Below are 16,918 nucleotides of genomic sequence, written 5' to 3'. Positions count from 1 at the left end.
GATGGATGGATGTATATAGATAGATATGGATGAAAGGGCAGATGTATACAGATAGATATTATATATGGATGGACAGATGAGTAGATGTATACAGATAAATAGATATGGATGGATAGATAGAGACAGTGAGTGAGTGTGTGCGTGCATTTGTTTTTTTTATTCTATTTATAATTTAACCTAAAGTTACTCTCAATAAATAAAAACATGAAAATACATTCAAATGAACTTGCCTGCATTAATAAAATATATTAGTCTCCATTATTTACACTGCTGCTTCTTTTGTTTCAGAAGGTATATAAGGCAATGTATGATTATGATGCCCAGGACTCTGACGAGGTTTCTTTCTTGGATGGAGATCTCATTGTTAACTGCACACCCATTGACGAGGGCTGGATGACTGGCCTAGTCCAGCGAACAGGACAGACAGGCATGCTCCCAGCAAATTACGTAGAGCCAGTAAACTAATTCTTCAAGAGTCTTAAATTTTTGTGGTTAAAGCGTTAAGAAGATTGCGAAGGAAGGAAATGAAAGGTACGACAGTACATGGAATTAGACACCTTCACTGTGTTAGCATGTCACGACATTGATCACAACCGAAGACATTCAAAATGTTGTAATTATCATTGAAGCAAGTCATTTTCAAAATTATTACTTCTCATTCTTTACCGACATATAAATGCACCCTAGGGTTTTTGTAACTTTATTCTTGATAAATTTGAGCATATAATTAACGAAGATAAAAACATTTTAGACAAATCCAATTTTTGTAACTACATTCTTGATTAATTTAAGCATGTAATTAACGAGGATAAATCATTTTAGACATCCTTATTTGCACAATGCAACCAGCCTTTTAAACACATTTATGTAGTTTGTTTCAGTCTGACATGTCTTCTAAACATGAAGATTACTTGTATTGTGCAGATAAAGATTTGTTTAAAATTATTAATTAATTAGGTTTATCAAAAATAAAGTTATAAAAACTTCAAGCTGTGTGTATAGTAAGTTGGTAAAGAACGAGGAGTAATTTTGAAAATGACTTGCTAGGAAGAACTACAACATTTTGAGTACCTTAGGTGTGGTCGATCAAGAATAAAGTTACAAAAACTTCAAGCTGTGTTTATAGTATGCTGGTAAAGAATGAGGAGTAATTTTGAAAATGACTTGTTAGGAAGAACTACAGCTTTTTGAGTACCTTAGGTTGTTGTCGGTGTCTCGAAATGGTAAGGGATGAAAGTGTCCAATTTCATGTACTCTTGTGCCTTTCATTTCCATCATTTGCAATTTTCTTAATGCTTTAACCACATACTTTATATTCATACATAACATTCAGAGGTTACGTAAAGTATTGTGAGAAATTCTTCTGTTGCCATGTTTCTTGTTTCTTTTTTAGGTTTATGTGTTAGTGTTATTACTTTCTATACATTCTCTTGCCTAGCTTTTTAGTAGTAAAATTATTTTATTCACTAAAGCAGTTATACAGAAGCAGCAGAATTTATGTTGATAAAACTAATTTCTCTTAGGGGATTTGTGTATATTGTGAAATGTGAGACTTCAGTCTGCATAAAGGCAAAAGGCTGCTCATGGCTCAGGTTCTTCATATTTTTGTAATTCTAAGTTAGCGGAAGTGGCAAATTACGTCAGAATTTCAGCAATATAATGCAGATCTTTGCAAACTACACCTGTGTACTGGCTTTGGATGTGAAACAAGTGGATTTTTTCTACCAAATTTATTTTTGTATATTTTGTTATTTTTATCTGTTAAACTGTATTTTCAAATTATCTGCACTCCATCTTGTAAATCGCTAATTTTTGTGTTCAATGATTTGTGCATTCTTAATTAGATCAGCTATTTGTGTAGTGTACATCAGAGTGACACACCTGCTATGTGTGACTTTTAAATAAATATCGTTTTAAAACATGGCAAATAATAAAATATCAGACTGAAGAAATCTGTCATTTTATTTGTACTGTATGTCTTATAGTTATATTGGACAGTCTCACCTGATGAACCTAATTGGTTAATTGAGACTTTCTAAGAACTTGTGACAGTAAATGTAACCAGTCTTTACAAGTGACATTCAGTAATACAAAATACGCAATTTTGTCCAATAAATGATATAATATGTATATGTTTTGTTTAAAAACTTGAAATGAACATTTGATATTGAACTATTTTTAGAGGTTCATCTATACTTTTGTGCAAATTAGTTGTTTTAAAAATGGAAGAATTTTATACCTAGTGGTAAAGATCATATATTCTTGAAATGTGAAGTCTTCGACCTAGGTCAGTCATTTTATTTATTGCTGCGTATTTTAGTGGTAGACAACTCCACTCACTTCATGAATAACTTAATGTCAGTAGAACATTTTCAAGCATAAAGATACAATAAACACCTCAATAATATTAAGAATGCTTGTTAATTCTGAAATGTCTCACATTATTAATTTATTTTAAATACAAGCCATTTGTAAACATTAATGTAATTTAAATTCTGCAAAAATTAAGACAAAGTGAAGTCATTCACCAGAAATATATCTTAAAACAAACTTATTTTGAGACTAAGAATCTACATTCTTTGGAAAATACAGAATGTTTAAAGGAGGTGGAGATTACAGCAATTTTTTAAATTGTGGCATCAGGTAGAAGATAATTATGCCTTCTTATATAAGATATTAAAATCTTATTACGATGAAAATATTTGAGAGTCATTTGATCAATTAAATGATATTCGAAAAATGTATGGTACTTCAGTAAGTTGTCATTCAGTGTTTGTTCATTTTCGGTAACAGAAAATAGTTATAGCTGCGTATATTTGGAAAATTTGCATTCTTTTAGAGAAAAACACAAAAATTGCTTGGATTTAATTAATTACAGATATAAATTCAGTTTATGGGACCTCTGAAATTTAACTTCAAAATAAGATATAGGTTTACTTTAAATGTAATCAACATTGTTTCTTAGCAAAATGTTAATTGAAAGAGGAGATAGCCATAGAGCATGCAGTTGATTTAACTAAGGTCCTCATAGATTTTTACCAGGCCTCCCAGTGTAGGTATTTGAAAGATAATGAAAATTAAAGAAGTTTGTTTTTTTTTTTTTAACTTTTCACGCAGACTAATAAAATTATATATGAGAGACATTCAGTACAATGAGGATTGGAATATTTTCTTTATCTCTTAAATTTTATTGCACAGAATATTATTAATTTGATATTTATTTCAAGGGAATAACAAAATAAATAATCTCGGTGAATTGGTTTGATAATGTCATGATGATTAGGAATATAAATTGACGATAATTAAATATATAGTCATACATATGTTTAGTGACAGATCTGTTCAGAACTGAAATTTTACAATACAGTAACAATTCCCTCCCACCTCCCATGAATTGAATTCATATCGAAGTGATATATTTAAAATTGCAAAATACATTGTATAGTCTTGCATCTCCCCCCCCCCCACGTGATTTAAAAATATATAGTAGTTGTAAGTTCTATGAACTGTGCTAGACTTCCAAAAACTGAACGGAATTGTGATTTAAAATACACCTGGTTCCTATATCGAACTTCGTTGCCTTAAGAGTGCTTTAACTTGAAGAATTTTACAATTAAAAAAGTAAAAGTAAATCTGTTAAATCAGTTGCTTAATTTTATGAAACCTGTTAATAATACTAAAAATTTGTGTAGCTATTTACAGTTGATTGTTCACTATTTTTATAACATTTTGTCACATTTATAACTGTGTGAAAGTGTTGCTGTAAAAGTTGTATATTTTCTTTCTTTTGTTGTGAAAGTGTTTTGAGGCAAGTTACAACATGTTTCCTCCAATATTTGTAACAAGTGTGCCATATCCTTAGTTACAAGACTATTCAGCATTCCACTTTTCACTGTCAGTAAAATAAATGAAACGATTATGTTACCATGGCTCAGTTAATTTCATGTAAATAATACTCAAACTTCATTCTGCAGAAATGTAGCCTACTTAATTTAGTAATAGTTACGACCATACTTGTGAATCAGCATTATTAATCTGAAATGCTTACACCCCTAGAGTTGTGAAGGTCTAGAAATCTTTGAAAGTACATTGAATGTAAGCAGAAAATTAAAGTGTAAAATGAAAATTAAAAAAATAAGTCTTTATAACTTATTACAGTCTTAAAATTTACCCTTAATTTTATATCTGTTCAGATTGATTTGCAGGACAGTTTAAATATTTATATTATTTTTTTTTTATATAATAGACTGGGAATTGTCAAAAGATATTTAAAAAAAAAGACTCTTTTTAAAAGTACCACCTGTAGTTAAACTGATTGAAAACAAGCAAGAACAGATGGGGATCTCTGCCTTACCTTTTAGATTCTTTCTGCTAGTCCATATTTCTCTCTTTTCCTCTCCAGTTTATTTATCTCTTTCTTTCCCAGTTAGCTCTCTTCCTTATTTTTCTCGATAAGAATTTAAACATAAATGTGTAGAGTGTGATTATAGTAATATGTAATATAATGCTATTTTTTCTTTAACTAGTTCACCTAGTACCTTAATATTTTATTCATTGCATTGATGAAGAGATACAAATTAATTTTATCCCTCAGTTGCTCACGTGTACCTGGTTGGTTAAAAAACACATTTGGCTAATTTTTATTTTCAGGGTGTGCGAGGGCACATTTTGAAAATCGAAGGGGAAGTTTAAAACGTTAAGAACTACTGTTATAAATTTAAAACATTGCTGATAAATAATATACATTAGTCATCTTCAATGGAATGAAAAGGATCAGTAATAAATGAATGTTTATATAAATGAAAAAAACACTTTATAACCCGAAAATTAAATAGTTTTGTAACATAACTTTAACTTTGATCTCATAAATTGAAGCAAGGTAAAATTTGTTTATGCTACTTAAAACGTTTCACAGTATGCAAGCCATGTAACAATAGAAATTGAAATAATGTGATCTGGTCTTGAAGCTACATGCAAGTGTCACGTATTTATATAAAATTTCACGTTTTTAAAGCTATTAAATGTGATGAACGAATCACATAGAATTTAATTTAATTCAGAAAAGGTCGCCATAAGTTGAAATGAGACCCAAAAAAAGAGTGAAATCTGACTGAACCATAAGGGAATACTTCGTTTTTCACATTCCTAATTAGAATAGTGATTATCAGTATTCTTAAGAGTATGGTAAATGGTAACCTATATAGCATCATCCAGAACTGTTGAAGTTCCGAGTTTCCAAATAATGAGGACATGGCACACTTTTATGAGTATCATGTAATTCTGTTGTCCTTCTTATTCCATTTGGACCAAGAAATAGTTCTATGATCTCTGCATAATTCGAATAGCATGTGTAATTTTACAGTTTACCAGTATAAGCTTCAGAATATTGATAGATTGATGTTGAAATGCTATTGTTCACTCTCAGTAGATCATATGTGTAAAGCTATGAAAATAGACATTTTGAATGCTTGAGAAAAAGTTATTCTATGCTGTTGCTGTCTTTATATATAAGGGTTATTTTGTGATAAAGATTTAGGACATCATTTGGATATTTCACTAACAGAACTGATATAGGTTAGTTCATTTTCTAGTTAGTGACATATGTTTAAAGATACATATGAAAGTGGAAAATATCTACTGTACTTTCTCTTTTTACACATTCATTCTAAGAATTGCATTATTTTGCAAGAATTTATTTCGTACCTCAATATATCTCGAACACTAACTTTCCATTCCATTATTTGCATTTAATATTGTGGAATATTTCTTTCTTCCCAAAGTTAATTTTTTTTTATCTCCCCCTTGTTGTCAAATGGAATTCTATACGTAGTATAATATATTATATATATAAAAAAACATGGCACTGACATTTATATTGTACATAAAGATTAGTATATTTACCAGATTAATAATAATTCAATATTACTTTGTCTGTTAAAAGTTATAATAGGTTAATTAGCTCATAATTTTTAAATATTGTATTACAACTTATAATATATCAATACAGATGTATACTACTTCCAGTACAACATGTTTTTATTAAGTTTCACTGGATTTAGCATACATCATAACTCTTGCTTCTGTTGTATAATTTTGCAATATTACAGTGTAAGTGTAATGACGAAAATTTATGCCAGCATGCAGCAAAAAGGGCAGTTAGTCTAAAATATTTAGTTAAATTTAATTTCTTAGTTACTATTTATCAAACTAGAATCTGTGGACCTCTAAGCAATTACATATTGTTAAAAGGGGTTTGCACTGTCTTAACTGCTTACTGTTGTATAATTCTTATACTTACTCACAAATAACTGGATTTAATGATTTTCTTTGTTTCTAGATAAAACTAAGCATTCCCATTAAATATAATCTCATTCTAAATTTGAAACAGCAAGATTATAATTTCTTAAATAAAAATTTTTAAATAAAAATTGTTAAAGATTTATTCTTACAGACCAGAGAGTTGCAGTTTTGGCATACATGTATAGAAAAAGTTGCATGTCTCCCTTCCAGTGCATGGGAGACAATTCTAAGGAACATATAGCATAAAACGTGATTATAGTAAGTTAATTCCATGTCACTTTTGGAAGATTTTTTTTTTTTGTGGTAGAAATGATGTCCTTTCATAATCGAACATTTTTAGAATTACTGTAGAAAATATAAGAAGGGGTCCACAAATTGAAGTAGTTGGAGAAATACTGCTATTCAAAATAAATGCGGAATGATTACAATTTATAAATGACGAACCACTCTTGAATAGTAGTTTTCAGAATTGATTTCACGAATTTTATAAAGCTCATTGTTACTGTAATTATAGTGAAACCTCGATCCATCGTGTTTTTGGGGAACAAGGAATAAAAACGATAATACCGAGAAACCATAAAAATTACCGTACTTAGGCGTATAATAGACGCTACAGAGTTATGAACGTAACCCACTGTTCTCTGTTCATTGGAAATACCCACATAATCGATGCATTTAATTTTTAACAATAATCATAAATAATATAAAATCATAATGAACGTGTCACGTAATATTTTATTCTTGTTTGTAAGCTTGCAATTAAAAATCTATTGTTTGCTTAAATAGGGTATAAAATGAACAACCGAATGGTTAGTGATTTCACTGAATGCACCTTTATTAGAACATTATGTACACTATTTCTTGTAGAAAAAAAATCTGCAATTACCTTTCGTGCACACTTTATGCCAGAACTCTATAGTTCTGATAAGTACGACACTGAAGTAAACAGAAAGGTGGAGTTTTACCGCCTCCCACACCTTCGTACCAAGTCATGCGTGTGATGAGGATGACGTACACACTAGAAATTAGTTCGCAATTCCTTACGAGTTGTTAATCATTACAGAAAGTTTAGACAGAAATGAAGTATGAGAACCTAGATTCGTGATACGTTCAGAATGCAGATATGTGTTACCACAAATCCATTCCCAAGTAGGCGGGCTTCCATGCATTACATGCAACTAGAACTTGCGTCACAAATTACGGTTATAATACACGCTTGAAAATAATGTCGGAACTTGGCTAGCTCTTTAGTAACCTAACAAAGATAATTCTCCTGTACGTTTCTAAGCATATGAACATGTACTGAACATAAACAATGTACAGAAACACTTGCCACTGTGGAGATCAGCGTCTGTAATCTAGTACAGCTGACTCTAAACAAGTCGCAGCGTTAAGACTACAAATCTCGTTAGGTAAGACGACTGCGTAATATATTCCATAATAATACTGTATCAAGTGTTTATACACCTCCATATCGTTTTTGTGTGGAAAAATATGATTAATCAATAAATTACTAAATTGCATTTCTTTTCATAATTTAATGCGTCTTCATAGCACAGAATTTCCGCATTAGCAGACTATATCAAACGCACGTGGAGAATTCGCGCGCTGCACTAGAAAGGCGAATCACGTCACGTATCGTGGCGGCGTAATACATTTTACGTTTCTCCGCGAAGTTTGACACAGTCTCCGGATCTCAATCTTCTGCATTCTTTTACTTCAAAGATAATGATGGAGAGCAAAAAGTTTGCCCTTTCAAAATAAAAGAAAACTATCCATGCGGGAAAATATGGCATCGGGACCGTGATTTCTCAACGATTGATGTGTTCGAGGAACGATGGAACCGAGAAAAAATAACGTTATTTATATGGGACTATTTCCGGAACCAAAAAAAAAAAAAAAAAAAAAAAAAGCGGACGAGAGCGGCGGGAAAACGACGATAATGGGAAGGATGCATCGAGGTTCCACTGTAAGCATAGTCTGATTATTTTACTAGGAAGTTTTAAATTTGACTGTATTACAAACTGTTTTGGTTTAATTTTTGCCCACTTTCTTATCCTGTTCTGCATAATGTTACTGTAATATTAAATGAGTAAATCAAGACTGATTTTGTGTATCTGTTGCTTCATACAGATATGTCCTATTCTGTACTTCGAGAGGGTAAGACAAATATATCTGGTACACAATTCAATTCTTTTATGATAAAATTGCGTAGAAAATTGGGAATTTGATAATGTCCTATATTATAGGACACAAGATTTTGAAACTGATATTCGCTAATAACTCTTCAATGATCCATTAGTTAAAGAAGCTCCAAGTAAGACTATGCGTACTTTTAAGTAGGTAGAACTTAGCAGTCCTACTCTTCAACACCAAATTAAAAATAATTACGTTATAAAAGTACAAATATTTACAGTTACAATGTAGATAACCAAAAATGGCAACTGGAGAAGTTGTACGACTATTACCATTTGACTCTGCTTTGCTTCACTTCATGAGACTTGGATCCAATAAAACTCTTTTCTTAAAGTTTTCACAAAGGAAAAAAAAGACCGTGAAGTCAAGTTGTAGGCGCCATTGTTCAGGTATTCTCATATCAGGGTTTTGTAAGACTTTCTATCTCAACACATTTTTATAGTTAACATGGTTTCCACGTGAGAAATGACGTTATGGCAGTAATTTGGGAGAAATATTTTTCATTTGCAATGAAGAGAATGCATAGTTACATAGGGAGAACTATTCCTCTGTCAGTCTGTCATTTCATGGTTGCTCTAACTTGATAACATTAATTGTTCAAATTCCTCAAAAGAAATCTCGTAATAAATATTTTGCCATGGAATAGAATGAGAGTACCAGATGTAATACTAAATTATTGATAATCTTGGTAATTTGATAGTATTATTTGGGCATTAGTAAAAAAAAAAAATACTACGCAGTGAAGTCGTCTTTTACAGATGGATATAGCTGTATTACAAACATATACAAGGTAACGGATATTAGAAATTGGTCAAAAATATGTACCAAAAAGTGCCATTGACGTAGTTCAAAAATTAAATGTTAACAGAAGAAATATATTTATCTCAGGATCTGAGAATGTGTATTTTATAATATTATTAAATCCATGTTGGTAAAAAGAAGTGTTTTTTAAATTAATTCAGGGGATACAACTCTAAACCTCTGAGCATACTAGAAGTTGTTACGAAACTTAAAACAATAATTATTGTATGTTCTATTTTTTTTTTTTTTTTTTTTTTTTTTTTTTTTGTGATAGAGGCAGTTAAGTATCTCAAATATGAGAACATAACAAGATAAATATTCAATAAAATGCCGTATTAAGAATATATTCAGTTACATTTGGATGGTTATGCCATTAATTCAGCATATAATTTTCAGTTAAAGTTTATTCATTGTATGTACTACTCGAAGTAGAGAAATAAATATTGAAATTCTCTTTATTTATTGTAAACTTGTTTATGAAACAGGTCTACTAACTGTTGTATGGTATGATTTGTTCTTACCGAAAGTGCTATTATATATATAATTTTGGTTTTCTTTAATTGGCAAAGAGAAAGAAAAAGCGTTATTACATTAACATTATTTCTGTATATACACAACTTCTGTGCTTAAAATGATGTAGCATTACTCTGTAGTTAATAAACTCAATTTACAAACAAAAGTATTAATCCTTAATTTGCTGACCTGAACTATTAAATGTTGGTGTTATCATACACATTTTTATTTTTCTTTCTTAGAAAATCTATAATTAGATGATAATAACAAAACGTTTCTAACGTTACATTCACTTTACGAGTTTGAGAATCCATGATTTTGAGTTGTAAGATGTAATTTAGATTCTTAAATTTAAACTCCTAACAAATGTTTAAAATGTTCTCCTGTAGTAAACAAGTCTCCTTGGCAACACACAGCCATCTAGGATACGGTGGGTGCATCAGCAGACTTGTATCCATCCATAACATCATTCGATTATCTAACAAAATGAATATTATTATTGGTTACAAATATAAGTTAAGTTGTTGAATTGTACCTCGAAACGTGTTGAACACAAACTTTCGTTGTTATGAGTTTCTGAATTGATTAAAGTTGCAACACTTGCTATCAAGCTGACAATATGTAACATATATTTATATGAACTTTTTTTCCTTGTTTTGTTGTGAGGAACATGCCCCCAAGGTTTGTCAAAGTATTTCTGAAACACCCTGTATAATCAAAATTATTTACAAATTTCAGCAGTATATTGAACATAATTTTTAAATTCATGAACAATCAATCTTCGTGTGACATGGGTCTACCTCACATTATTACAGACAGCAAAGTTGGCTGTAGTGGAATTAAAACAACAACCGACTTGCGACATTTGAAAGCATCCTACAATAGACTATAGGTGAAGGGCAGAGAGAGCAGTAGCATCTTATTGACCACAAGGAAAGGGAAAGGGATGTCATGAAAACCCGTGGCTGCCTTCAAATGTCACAAGATGTAGGACGTTATCTTTAATTCCACTACAAAGTTGTTTACTGTTTTGGTACGTTTTTTTTTTTTTGTGGGAGGGTGGGGATGGGGGGGAAGCGGGGGTAAAGTTAAGGTAAAATAATCGAATTATGAGAAGATAGAAGAGAAAAAAAGGTTACTGCAGTATAAAAATGAAAATAGATTAAAAATTCAACTTCAGTTCTGTTCACACATTTTTTACTATTTACTTCAGTGTTACAGTTAAAATATAATAATTTTATTATCTATAACATTTTCAATGACTGAAATTATGTATTCTGTATTAGTTTGATTTCAGTGCAAATATCGTTCTCAATTTTACATTACTTGGCTCATACAGTATTAATCTGTTAACAAAAAGAAATAAATGTGTAAATAGATAGTAGTGGATATTTATTATTAATTTTTTTTTTTTTAGGTATAATCAAATTTAATTGTTCGATACTAATTTCAGGCTCTTCCACTTGTGCCTGAACTTTGTGCAATATTATCTTGTGTAGGTCCGTTATTAGCATCCATGAAAATTTGACGGGTTTGATCAAGAAGATTTGCATAACTCTTCAAATCATCTTCTCTTTCTTGCTTGATGCTTTGGAGTCTTGTTTTCAGAACACACAACTCCTCCTCTGCAAGTTCGAGTCTAAGAACAAAAACATTCCTTTCAACAAGTTAATATTGAAAATTTTTCGTTGAATTTCAAGTGGCAGCATTTCCAGTTTCAAGTCCAGTCTAAGTTTAGTTGCCAACAGGGAAGTAGAGATTATTTCCATCACATAGGTACTGAGTGTATATCTTTTGTCTTACGGTGTTTCTTTTCGTCTTTTTGAGTACTACTTGTGAATGATTAAATGTTGAGCAAGAATCTGAATAGCATATTTAGCAGTGAAAAATTTCAATGACTTCTGAAGCATGCTGATGATTAGGATGATATGAGGCAGGATGGCCCACCTGTCAGGATCGGATTCACGAATGTTGCCCAGACCACCTGTCGGATTTGGACAACCATCGCATATTTAGGGCACAAAATGGGTCAGACCAAGCCAAGATAGGAATTAATGTGCGGTCTATCATAATAGATCAAGTTAATATATTTCTTTGCATACCATACTCAGGGAACTTAAGCCTCAGATGAAATTAAAGATAGATATATTTAAAAGAGGTACAGAATGAATGGAATGAACGTCATTCTAAGAACATGATGCCAGATTCAAATAAAATCCTATCTATACATCATCACTTAAGATATGAAGCTGCTTGTTTTGTATGGAAATGGTTTGAATTATGAACAACATGGATATGCAGAATTTGAAGATATGTATATGAAGTTTTGAGGACCTTCTACTTTGTTTTCCCAGATTTGATCATGACCATTAAAGAAATGTATAAACTCGAGAAAAGATGAAAATAGACAAGGCAGTGAAGGATTTGAAATAATACCGAAAGAAATAATGGATCAGTTATGAGTGAATAAGAACCTCTCCCTTAGTTGGCATTTTCATTCAACCTACAGGGAGAAAGGACTTTGGGTTGCTGAACATGGAGACTATTGGGAGTAACTTGAAATGAAATGGAGCAGATCTTAGAATAGAATATTTTTATCATTATTTTTAATGGAATAAGCCAAATTTTGGATGATAATACTGTAATAACGTAAAGGAGTTAAAAATGTAGATAAAGGAGACCAGAAGCATTTATCCATAAAGCGACAGTCAATGAAATAAACGAAAAAAAGAAAGAAGGCTAGTTTTAACAAAATAATCATAAGCATCATAGCTTCAGAAAACAAATGGAGAAACAAAGCTTAATAATGGCAGAAATATAGATGATATCAATATAAAATATTTACAAAATTTAAAATTCGAAAGTTTACAACAAATGTGACATGAAAACTATATAAAAGAGCTTGAAGAAACAATAGGGCATCTTGTATCAATCACGTTACAAACAATTTCAGCGAAAAAAAAAAATAGAGGCATGCCACTGTCTAAAAACATTTTCATGCCACATAACATAGCGTAGTATGAATGTAAATCGCAGACAATAAATTGAACAATATGGAGACCACACTCAGTGTGATTGCCTTCCCAAATATCTACACAAGATTGGAATTTCAGCTTCACTGAATTGTGTGTTAAGTAAAAGATGGATAGAAACTACCTACTGTTTAGTAAAACTCCTTCTCAGACCACTAACATTTCTTAATATAAAAGAAGTGAGCACAAAATTCCAGTACATATCTTTACTTACTTATCTTTAAGTTCTGAAATAGATGATTCTTTCTCAGTACGTTTAGCAGTATAATAGTTTCTGTTCTTTGTCCTAGATTTCTCTAACTCCAAACAAGTTACCTTCGTTTCCAAACGAGCTGTTTTCTGACGTTCACGTCGTAGACAGTCCTAAAAATAAAATTGCAAGAACTTTAATGTGCATGTCAGAAATTAAAGAAAAAAGTTCAGTCCGATCTAAGCTGAGATACATTGCTCGTAATAAAGCATATAGCCCAAAATATGGAAGGGTGATATAAAAATCAGCTCTTTATGAATTTATGGCTTGGATTCTATTCAAATTAGATTCATATTATCTTGACAAAAAAAGTTTATAGGCACCGTGCAAGCTCCTCTGGTGGCGACTGTTGTTACTAACTGCAGGACAGCAGCGATAGAGTTGTGCTTGAAGCGTATGAATATACTTAACGTCTCAGGTTAAACGATTAGAAATATGGATGATCCTAAAAAGCAGAAAGGTAACGCAAATTGCTGTGTTCTTAAGTGTAGTAATGCTTATAGGAACACACTAACCGATATTGTTTTTACTCATTCCCAAAACAGAAAACTGAAGCGGAACAACGCTAATATTGTGAATCCAAGCAGCACGCAGACGAAAGTAAATAGCACTACACTGCTTGCAATCATATTATTATGATATACTAATATAAAAAATAAAATGTATATTGTATATTATATTATGTTTATAAATAACAATTAAGTTAACAACAGGAATTTATAATTTAAATTTCAATGTTGTATGTGCTATTATATTTAAAAATAAAAACACAGTACATAATTACTGAGTTCTTTACATATATATTATGTATAATATTAGCAACAATAAATAATATATTTACTTTTAAATGTATTCATATCGATATTTAAGTCTTGATTTAAAGTGTTCACCTTGGGAATCAACACCCGCAACAAGAATTTGCAGTATTCATTTTATTGGGAACGAGATCAGGATACCCCCCAAAACTAGCATACCGTTCCCAGTATTTTTCCAAAAGATTACAAGAAAAAGGCTGCCTCATCTCAACTAGCTTCGGAAAGGTACGAAAGAGACTCAAAAAGAAGATGGAAAAATTAAGTATTATGGAAGGTGAATGCTCAACAAGTGTTGTTTCGAAAAATGAAGTAGCCATACAGGCAGGAATGAACCAATCTTAGTGATTTTGTTTTTTCTTTCACAATTGATTTGTGTGAATTGTCTACTCAAGTGTCTATTTCATTATACAGTATGTCGAACTGAAGTCACATAAGAAATGTTATGGCAAGAGTTCAGAACAGATGATATGTGTGATGAAATGCAAGGTTTCCAAGGTTATTCTTCAGTAAGAGATGAGACAGAACTACGAGACTTACCGGGAGTGACATTTGTGGTTTTGAATATATTGTTAAAATTGCTGCCGATTGAAACACAATCATACCGTAGTAATAGTAAAGAAAATCGTCTACTCATATTTTAAAATTAAAATGAAAACTGGATTGTCGTATTCTTCTATGAGGGCGATGTTCGGAGTTAATTGTACAACTATGTGATTGTGATTTTTGTATTTTTACCACCACTGTAATGTTGTTGACATCCACAGTGAATTTTGGCCTAGCAGAGAAAGTATTCAGGAAACAATGCCCACAATATTGAAAAGAAAGTAGACTACCCAAAATACAGAGTGACAATTGTACTGAAGTTAAAGCGGAACAGCCACCCATCGTGGATCAAACAATGGCCTTCAAATCTAAATGCTACGGTGGCAGATTGAGTGACACATTCATAACAACTGATTGCAGATTATTGACTCTATTAAAAGGTGGTGGTGAAGTCAGGTTTTCCCGGAATAAAAACAAACCTCTCCAATAAAGGAATCATTGTTGTTACTCCATCGCATGATGGCAAATTAACAGCTGAAGAAGTCGAAACTACTTACAGCGTTGCCAGTGTTCGAATTCATGTTGAAAGGTGCATCAGCGAATTAAAATATACTATAATAACATTTTACACAAACTATCAATTGAACTGCTTCCGTATGTTGATCTTGTTGTTTTTTAGTCAACTGTCCGAAGATAAGTCTGAACCCCACAAGTGATACCAACAAGGCACCACTTACGAGGCAACTAGGCCAGAAGATCATGGGATAGGGTGACCAGTTCCTTTTCCCCTCCATTAAATACATCGCCGATTAGCTACATATTACACTAGTCAGACTTCATATTCATAGAAAAAATATTGTTCTTCCTCTGACACATCGTCAAGTGAGATGTACTGCCTGATAAAAGATGAAGCCTACATATCAGCTAGAACCTTAATCAGAGGTAGTATGTTGATATTGTTCATGTGTGTTGTGTTTTAGCAAATTCGCAGTCGCCCATTATTCAGGAAGTGTAATTAAGACTACTTTTAGAATTAAATTACATACGTAATTTATAGAGACATTATACACATATAAATATTACACACGTCATGACATCAAATATAAGTATATCAATGTTTTCGTAATATGACTTCCCCTTCATTCAATTGTCTGAAATCTGATTTAAATGCCAAACAACTACAATGATATTTTAGGAACTTTGTAGTTACATTTTTACACTCCTCTAGCAGTAGCCTACTGGACTTTCCACTGCATCTATTAAATAATTAAAGACTCGAGAATGCTGGATTTGCAGTGAAAGACCTGCCTTTGAGCAGAACACAATGAATTCTTACTAATACTACAACTTCTTATGGGCAGAAAGCCGCATCTAATTTCTATCACACATGACTAGTGAATGACTGCAAGCCTGTAGTTAATTAGGAATTGAGACACTACACGGCACCACCAGTACGATTTTCGGACCCATGCACGGTGCCTATAGTGTATTATGTAACGAGCCTATAATGGTAGTAATTAAGATGAGAGTATGTTCATGAAAATACCAAAGGAGAAAAATTCGATCTGGTGCTGCGGATTGAGCCTTGGCGTAGCTTCAGTGGTTAGAGCGCCCAGTGCATAGAACTGGGGGTCCTGGATTCGACTCCCAGCACTGGAGCGAATTTTTCTCCATTAATAACCAATGGTAACCATAACTGATAATTCTGTAGGACCAAAAAATTAATCTTTATGTAGAGACTAAGTGATATAATAGTTGCGGCTCATAGTTAAAGGCTTTGAAGCAGAGCTGTCCCTACAAAAATGTTAAAATGTATTTTTAGTCATGGAACTTAAAATTTAAATTCATAGGAAACGTTTTGAAATTTTACTCTGTCGACTCAGTAATGACAGTCAACATACTTGGAATTCTTGATATTGTCGGTGTTTTTCAGATATGTAATAGATCATAGGCTCCACTTCCACATTATTCCCTGTGCTGGGAGACTTGGTTCTGTTGTTTCTTCCTGACACAAGGACTCGGCTCCATATGCTGAAGTGTTTCTTTCCAACTCCTACAATATTTCACGTCTTCTAGCTTACATAAAAAACATTCAAAATGAAAACAAAGGGTGGCTGAATCCCCAATCTTGAAGCTGTATTTGTCTCAGTCTCATTTACTCAATGACGAATTATTAACTGACCTTTCAGCAGAAACACTGTGACAAGATTAAGGAGTATTTATTTGTTAACACAAATGATAACCCTTAGTGGCAAATTTATAAAAAATAATTTCCATTGCAGCACATCAACTTGTACCATAAGATGTGACAGTTACGCCATTTAGTGAGACTTATATGTATGAGTACGGTGAGTTTATACATATTCGAGCATTTTTAAGTTTCCTTTTTATTTTGTGTGAACTGAACTTCCTTCATGAAAACAATTAGTGAAAACTATGCTGAAAGACATTAAACTCTTACAGATCAT

General features: G+C 31.9%; 1 protein-coding gene across 5 annotated transcripts in view; it reads left to right on the top strand.

Annotated features, from left to right (window-relative positions):
• Positions 1–9,976, top strand: part of Lasp (LIM and SH3 domain protein Lasp) — a 179,969-nt gene extending 169,993 nt beyond the window's left edge. For 4 of the 5 annotated variants that reach the window (XM_069829016.1, XM_069829032.1, XM_069829023.1 and 1 more), the window contains one exon: positions 289–9,976. In XM_069829016.1, coding sequence (XP_069685117.1) covers positions 289–465 — 177 coding nt within the window. In that variant the 3' untranslated portion in view covers positions 466–9,976. The remainder of the gene's footprint in view (positions 1–288) is intronic. The other variant, XM_069829007.1, reaches the window with a different exon arrangement.
• The last annotated feature ends 6,942 nt before the right edge of the window (positions 9,977–16,918 follow it).

Source organism: Periplaneta americana, chromosome 1 (genome assembly GCF_040183065.1).
Source record: "Periplaneta americana isolate PAMFEO1 chromosome 1, P.americana_PAMFEO1_priV1, whole genome shotgun sequence".
Taxonomy (NCBI): Eukaryota; Metazoa; Arthropoda; class Insecta; order Blattodea; family Blattidae; genus Periplaneta; species Periplaneta americana.
This window is presented reverse-complemented; position numbering and strand designations above follow the sequence as displayed.